General features: G+C 54.1%; 1 protein-coding gene across 3 annotated transcripts; it reads left to right on the top strand.

Annotated features, from left to right (window-relative positions):
* Nucleotides 1–528: 528 nt before the first annotated feature.
* Hyal2 (hyaluronoglucosaminidase 2) lies at nucleotides 529–6358 on the top strand. 3 transcript variants are annotated; one of them, XM_023706133.1, is made up of 4 exons: nucleotides 529–1022; nucleotides 3122–4085; nucleotides 4575–4655; nucleotides 5633–6358. In XM_023706133.1, the coding sequence occupies exons 2-4, from the start codon at nucleotides 3159–3161 to the stop codon at nucleotides 6038–6040; spliced, it is 1416 nt and encodes a 471-aa protein (XP_023561901.1). In that variant the 5' UTR covers nucleotides 529–1022; nucleotides 3122–3158; the 3' UTR covers nucleotides 6041–6358. The 3 variants fall into 3 exon arrangements, with proteins under 3 accessions (XP_023561901.1, XP_023561904.1, XP_023561903.1); XM_023706136.1 differs by lacking the exon at nucleotides 529–1022 and adding an exon at nucleotides 1029–1335; XM_023706135.1 differs by lacking the exon at nucleotides 529–1022 and adding an exon at nucleotides 1342–2207.
* The last annotated feature ends 343 nt before the right edge of the window (nucleotides 6359–6701 follow it).

Here is a 6701-nt window from a genome sequence, read left to right as displayed (position 1 = left end):
CACCATTGCTCAAGTAAAATTGATTAAATTCAGGATCAAATTGGGAAGCAAGTCACATAGTAAGAGGGCACATACATAGAACAGGAGTTTATTTGGTGGCCAGCAATAGTGGTTTGATTAGTGACTTCCTGGCTTCCTCAAGGTGAAGATCAATCCTGGATGCTTATCTTTAGGGATGTAAGCATTTTTTTTTTTTTTTTTTGGGTAAGCATTTTTTTAAAAATATTTTTTTGAATGTGTTGGGGCCGGGGAGATGGCTCAGTGGAATAAGCGCTTCCCTGGCAAGCGTGAGGACCTGAGTTCAATCCCTGGTTCCACAAAAGAAAAAAAAAAAAGGTGTTTAGTATAGGATCTATAGGGTCTCACTACACAGACTGGACTTGTAATGATCCTCCTTAGGTAAGCATTTTTCAATCTTTGGTCTTTAGGTTTGGCCCACAGCAGAAGCATGTCTTTCTTATAGTGGCAGGGTATTTCTTCTGTGCTATCTCCTTGAGGGTCTGGCCCTGTCTGACTGCCTATAATATTTCTATCTAATTCAGCTGCCTACAACAATTTGAATCCCCAAAAGACCACTCCCTGCCCCCCCATCCTACTGGACTTGATGATGGGCCCCAATCCCTAGGGGAAGAGATTCCCCAGTGTTGAGGGAATATGGGCAGGGAGGAAGCTGACACCTGAGCACACGTCCATAGCCTCCTATCACCCCGAACAGCTGGGCTAGTTACTATTCAGATGAAAGGTGGGAAAGACAGTCATCCAACAGGGTATACCGGAAAGAAAGAGGTCAAAGCTATCTCCTGCCCCAGCTAGTTCTAGGCCCTTTCCTCTCAGAGGGGCAGCAGGAAGTAAAGAAAAAGGGCTGGGATGGGAGGCGGGAGCGAGTGGGAGGGAATGGGGCTTATCAGGTCCCGGCGGGCTGCCCACTGGGCAGCAGCTGGCCCAAAGTAGCCGAGCTGAAGAGGTTCACCACAGGAAGGCAGGAGGCCGCCAACCTACTAGGCCGACAGACTCCCACGCAGGTGAGCAGAGCGCAGCAGGCTGTTGTGCTGGCCGCCAACGAGCTCTCTAGGGCGCACTGTCTTCTCTAGTGCGGGGTGGAGACTGGGCAGGCAGGCAGCCGGCCCTTTGGAGAGGTTAGTCCCAAAGAACAAGCTGATCTAAGAAGCGAGGTCTCACGCCGGGCTCTTCCCAGGGCGCTTCCATGCCTGCCTCCCACCAGAGGAACTTGAGAGGCGAAAGGACTCAGGCCATGGGAGGCAAGCCCCCAAGATCCTTCAGTGGTCTTTCTCTGAGGTATGGCCAGAAACTTCTAGAGTGGCATCTTCCTTGGAGGTGCGCGGGAATCCCCAGGAGTTCCCAGAGACCGAGCAGGAGTGCATCCCAGGGATTTGCGGCCCCTGTGCGGGTCGAGGGAAAAGAAGGCACCCGATTTCCCGTGGCGCCGTTGAATTTCTCTGCTTCCATCCTGCCAGACAGACTGTGACCCACAGCCCGAGTTGCTAAAACAACCACGGCCTCTGCTCCCGGCCCCTTCCTACCAACCGGCTGGGGCGGGTCTTCAGACCGCAGACACTAGGAGGAGATCCAGGATTAGCAGGGGGCGGGGCATTGCTGCTCCTGGAGGCCCTGGATCCTCTTAGGTCTAAATCCCAGAGTCCGCACAAATGGGCCCCCGACCGCAGCCTACTTTCAGGGATGCAGATCTAGACCGCAGCAGCCCCCAGCCAAGGCTTTGGGCTACCACAGCGCCTCCTTATGGCTCAGCCTGGAAATGCCATTCCTTGCCTCCCGGTTCCCGTTCCGTATCCTGTCTCTTTAAGGGGCTGGCTGCATCGCGGAGCTGGGAGGACTATACCACCGGCAGCAGGCTGTAGGGGGACATATTTCAAGTCGACTGGCTCTCCAAGCAGAGATTCCAGCAAAAACCACCGTCCGAAGTGGCCCCGGGCCTCAGCTAGGTGGTCATTTTCCTTGGTAGAGGACCTGGGGGCTCGTGAGCCCAAAAGGCTGCACTGGGGACAAAAAGTCGGGCACACCTTCCTGGTCGAGCCTCCCGGCCAGCCCCGAGCCCACCTCCCGGCTGAATTCTTAAAGGGCCGGAGGTCTGGGGGGCGGAGCCAACAGAGGCGCCGCGCCGGGGTCCTGCCTGGGCGTAGGGCTGGAGCGAGCTCAGCTGGGTCCGGGATGGCCGTGTCTCGCGCGAGGTGAGGGCAGGCGGTGCAAGCCTGGAAGCTCTCTCCCCGTGAGCAGGGCTCGGAATCCTCGAGGGCGCTCCCAGAGATGCAGCCTAGGACCCCACCCCACCCCCACCGGCAGGGCTCTGGCCCCACGTGCGGGGCGGGGGCGGGGTCCTGCACAAAGGCCGGGCTAGTGCTCTCCACCCCAGCGGCAAGCGCTGGGCTGCGGCGCGCATTCCGGATGGCTGTGGAGGGAAGAGCAGGCAGGTCGCTGGCTCTACCTTGGGAGGTGGCTGCGCCTTTGCCATGTCTGGTCTTCTCTAACTCTGGGAGAATGTTTTGTGTACTGTACTGAGCTCGGGCAGCCGGTAGTGGTTGCATTAGTGCCTCTCAGCTCTGCCGGGCCAGTGTTGCACGGATAGCAGCCCAGCGGCCGTGTTCCTTCCAGCTTCCTAGCTTTTGTATGAATTGTGCCTGCTTTATCCAAAAGCTATTGCTACTTCAGACCAATGGTTCTTAACGGGCTACGGACCCCTTAGCATTACTAGGGCATGCAGCTTAATTCATCCAGTTGTTAGAAGGGTCTCAAACCTAACAAATTCTTGAGGAGCCACAGGCTACCTGCACCAAGAAGAAGCCCTGTACTCTGGTAGTGAGTCTCCAGGTTGCCTTGCCCTTCTTTCTTTTTCTTTTCTTTTCTTTCTTTTTTTACCCCCCTGTGGTACCAGGGATACAACTCAAGACTTTGCGCCTGCCAGGCAGGTGCTTATGCCGCTGAGCTATCTCCCCAGCCCTTGCCTGCCTTTTGTGGTCTTGCAAACCAATTAGAGCCATGTGGACTGAACAGGCATGGGTACAGTACCCCTCACGTCTGGGCTTTTAGAGCATAGAAGGGCTTCAGATTCTCTTAACTGACTTGTTTTCTCCCACCCTTCCTTCAGTTCCTGAGCTGGTGCTGCATTTCCTGCAGTTCCCAGCATGCCGGCAGGCCTCGGCCCCACCTTCACACTGGCCCTGGTGCTGACAGTGGCGTGGGCCATGGAGCTGAAGCCCACAGTGCCACCCATCTTCACAGGCCGGCCCTTTGTGGTAGCCTGGGATGTACCCACACAGGACTGTGGCCCACGCCACAAGGTGCCACTGGACCTGAAGGCTTTCGATGTGGAGGCTTCACCCAATGAAGGGTTTGTGAACCAGAGTATCACCATTTTCTATTATGACCGGCTAGGCCTGTACCCACACTTCAATTCAGCTGGGATGTCTGTACATGGTGGTGTGCCACAGAACGGCAGCCTCCAGGAACACCTGGGGATGCTGAGGAAACCTGTGGAACACTACATTCGCACTCGGGAGCCCGCAGGACTGGCTGTCATCGACTGGGAGCACTGGCGGCCTGTGTGGGTCCGCAACTGGCAGGACAAAGATGTGTATCGCCAGTGGTCTCGCCAGCTGGTGGCTAGTCGTCACCCTAACTGGCCGAAAGACCGGATAGTCAAACAGGCACAATATGAATTTGAGTTTGCTGCGCGGCAGTTCATGCTGAAGACACTACACTACGTCAAGTCAGTCAGACCTCAGCATCTCTGGGGCTTCTACCTCTTTCCTGACTGCTACAATCATGATTACGTGCAGAACTGGGAGAGCTACACAGGCCGCTGCCCTGATGTTGAGGTGGCTCGCAATGATCAGCTGGCCTGGCTGTGGGCTGAGAGCACGGCCCTCTTTCCCTCTGTCTACCTAGATGAGACACTGGCTTCCTCTGCTCACGGCCGCAACTTTGTCAGCTTCCGTGTCCAGGAGGCCCTTCGTGTGGCCCATAGCCATCATGCCAGTCATGCACTCCCTGTCTACGTCTTCACACGACCCACCTATACCCACACCAGCAGGCTCACAGGGCTTAGTGAGGTATGTGCCTCCCAGGGTTGCGCCTTCTCCTTCCTGGGGAATACTGTATATTTGGGTTATCCACATCTATGGAGTTCACTGGCTACTCCACCTGTCTTCGAATTATCCTCTTTGTAATCTTGTGAAAGGGTGACATCAGTATTCACGCTTTGTAGATACAGTTGAGGCACAGAGATGACAAGAAGTCTGCCCAAAGCTCCTGTATATCTGGAACAGCACAGAGACCTGGACCCAGACATTGTGACTTTGGAGTCCCTTCTGGTAGATCGATATGCCATGGTCTTATGTGTGCCCTGGCTTTGGAGATTGAGGCCCAATGTGGGTTAGAAGTGGGCTTATTTAAGGAGAAAGCAAGACAGGGAGAGCCTCCACTTAGAGGCATATAGGGAGTGCTGCAGGGGGTCAACAGGTCAGCATAAGCCTGTCCACCCTTTCCTATTTCACCCTGTAGTCCCAGTTTTCTCCAGTGACAGTCCCCTTCCCACACAGATGGACCTCGTTTCTACCATCGGTGAGAGTGCAGCCCTTGGTGCAGCTGGTGTCATCCTCTGGGGCAACTCCTCAAGTATGGTAAGTGAGACCCACCCAGCCTGCCAAAACTGAGTCTACAAGGACAGGCAGAGCATTTGAACTTGTGCTCCCAAACTCGTTAGGTGTGTAAACCTAGTCTGGCTTCTTTTTCAGGCTCCCACCCAAGGTGTTGACCCTGATCTCAATAGAGGAGGGCACACCTGTGCTCTCCCAAGGAAGAGGAATGCTGTCCTTAACAGCTGTTAAGTTCCACCCTTCCCTGTCTCCGCAGCTAAGCTCTACTCTGTCCCCATCCACTTCTCAGCAGGAAGAGAGACTGAGGGCTCAGGAACACGTGTGTGTGTGTGTGTGTGTGTGTGTGTACAATATGTGTGCTGTTAAAAAATACAGTACGTGGGGCTGGTGAGATGGCTCAGTGGTCTAAAGCACCTACTTAGAACAAACTTAGCAAACACAGGGACCAAGGTTCAATCCCCCAGCACCACATGCCAGCCAGCCCCGCCCCCTGGTGGGCAGAGCTGGCCACACACACACACATAAATAAATAAATAAATAAAATGAAATAAAAAATTGTAAGCTATTATACTTTAAAAAAAAAAAATACAGTACGTGGTGAGGTGGTGCATGCCTATAATCCTAGCTCTTGGGCCGGGGAGATGGCTCAGTAAAATAAGTGCTTCCCTGGTAAGTGCAAGGGCCTGAGTTCAATCTCCGGCTCCACCAAAAAAAAAAAAAAAAAAAAAAAAAATCCTAGCTCTTAGGAAGTTAAGGCAGGAGGACTGCCACTAGTTTGAGGACCCGGACTATACAGTGATATACAGTGAGTAGAAGGCCATCCTGAACTATAAGCAGACCCTGTCTCCAAAAACAAAACCAGAAATTAAAATGGCACAGTTGGGTAAGGGGTATAGCTCAATGGCAGAATGCTTACCAAGCATACACAATGTGAACAGTTTCTGTCTGGCCTGTGGGCTGAAGCAGCTGATCCTGACCTGTTATCTCACCTCTCTTCCCAGGAGACTTGCCAGTACCTCCAGAATTACCTGACTGATCTGCTGGTTCCCTATGTAGTGAATGTGTCCTGGGCCACCCAGTACTGTAGCTGGGCCCAGTGCCATGGCCACGGGCGCTGTGTGCGCCGCAATCCCACCTCTAATACCTTCCTGCACCTCAACACCAGCAGCTTCCGCCTAGTGCCTGGAAGGACACCTGATGAACCTCAGCTGCGACCTGAGGGAGAGCTCAGCCGAGCTGACCTCAACTACCTGAGGACACACTTTCGCTGCCAGTGCTACTTGGGCTGGGGTGGTGAGCAGTGCCAGGACTATGGGCGTGCCACTGGAGGTGCCAGTGGGGGCTGGGCTGGGTCCTACCCCACCATCCTCCTGGCTCTGAAAGCCATAGCCCTTACCTGGACCTTGTAGTGGTCTCCTACCTGGCTACCAAGCCAATTGGCCTCTGCTACAAGGCTCTCCAGGGCATGAAGGAGCCTGTAGGGGTAAGACAAACTGGAAACTGGAGGGGGCAGAGCCCCCAGGATGCCCAGTAGGGCATCCATACCACCTGCCACACCCCCGTTCTATGGGGGAGGAGAAATCCTGAGAGGCCCTTTCTCTCCCTGCCAAAGGGAGGATACAGTTGGGCTGGGGAGGGCCTGACCCTACTCCCTTACCCGTGGATAGTTTATTATTATTATTATTTTGGGGTCTCTTTTGTAAATTAAATACAAAACAACTGTTTCAGTGCTTGGTCTTCTGCTTCTGAGCCAGGGCATGTGAAAAAGATCCCAGGGTCTTAAGACTGAGCTCAGATCTCTGTGAAAACCTTTCTTCTCGGAACTTTTCTCCACTCGGGCACCAAAGCTGCCCACTCTGCAGCTGTCCTGCTGGAGCAGGGGCCACTCCTCCCATACACCAAGCACCACATTTCTGGATTGCTGGGAGTAGAGTTGGGCCTAGTTTTATGAGAGGCAGAGCTCCTTGTGCTTCCACCCTCCTGCTCCCTCCCAGCTTGACAGGCCTCTCCCTTCACCTGGAGAAAAGGAAGGAGCTGCTTCATCTTCCCTGCTGTGCCTATCAACAAAGG

This window comes from Octodon degus, unplaced genomic scaffold (assembly GCF_000260255.1).
Source record: "Octodon degus isolate 3935 unplaced genomic scaffold, OctDeg1.0 scaffold00008, whole genome shotgun sequence".
NCBI classification, from domain to species: Eukaryota; Metazoa; Chordata; class Mammalia; order Rodentia; family Octodontidae; genus Octodon; species Octodon degus.
Note: the sequence above shows the minus strand (reverse complement) of the source record. Positions and strands in the feature narration are given on the sequence as shown.

Bases quoted from the DNA above. Each gene is read 5' to 3' on its own strand.
- Hyal2 (XM_023706133.1), top strand. From the start codon at position 3,159: ATGCCGGCAGGCCTCGGCCCCACCTTCACACTGGCCCTGGTGCTGACA. The intron at 4,086-4,574 runs GTATGTGCCTCC...CTTCCCACACAG, and splicing joins GGCTCACAGGGCTTAGTGAG to ATGGACCTCGTTTCTACCAT. The intron at 4,656-5,632 runs GTAAGTGAGACC...CTCTCTTCCCAG, and splicing joins GGGGCAACTCCTCAAGTATG to GAGACTTGCCAGTACCTCCA.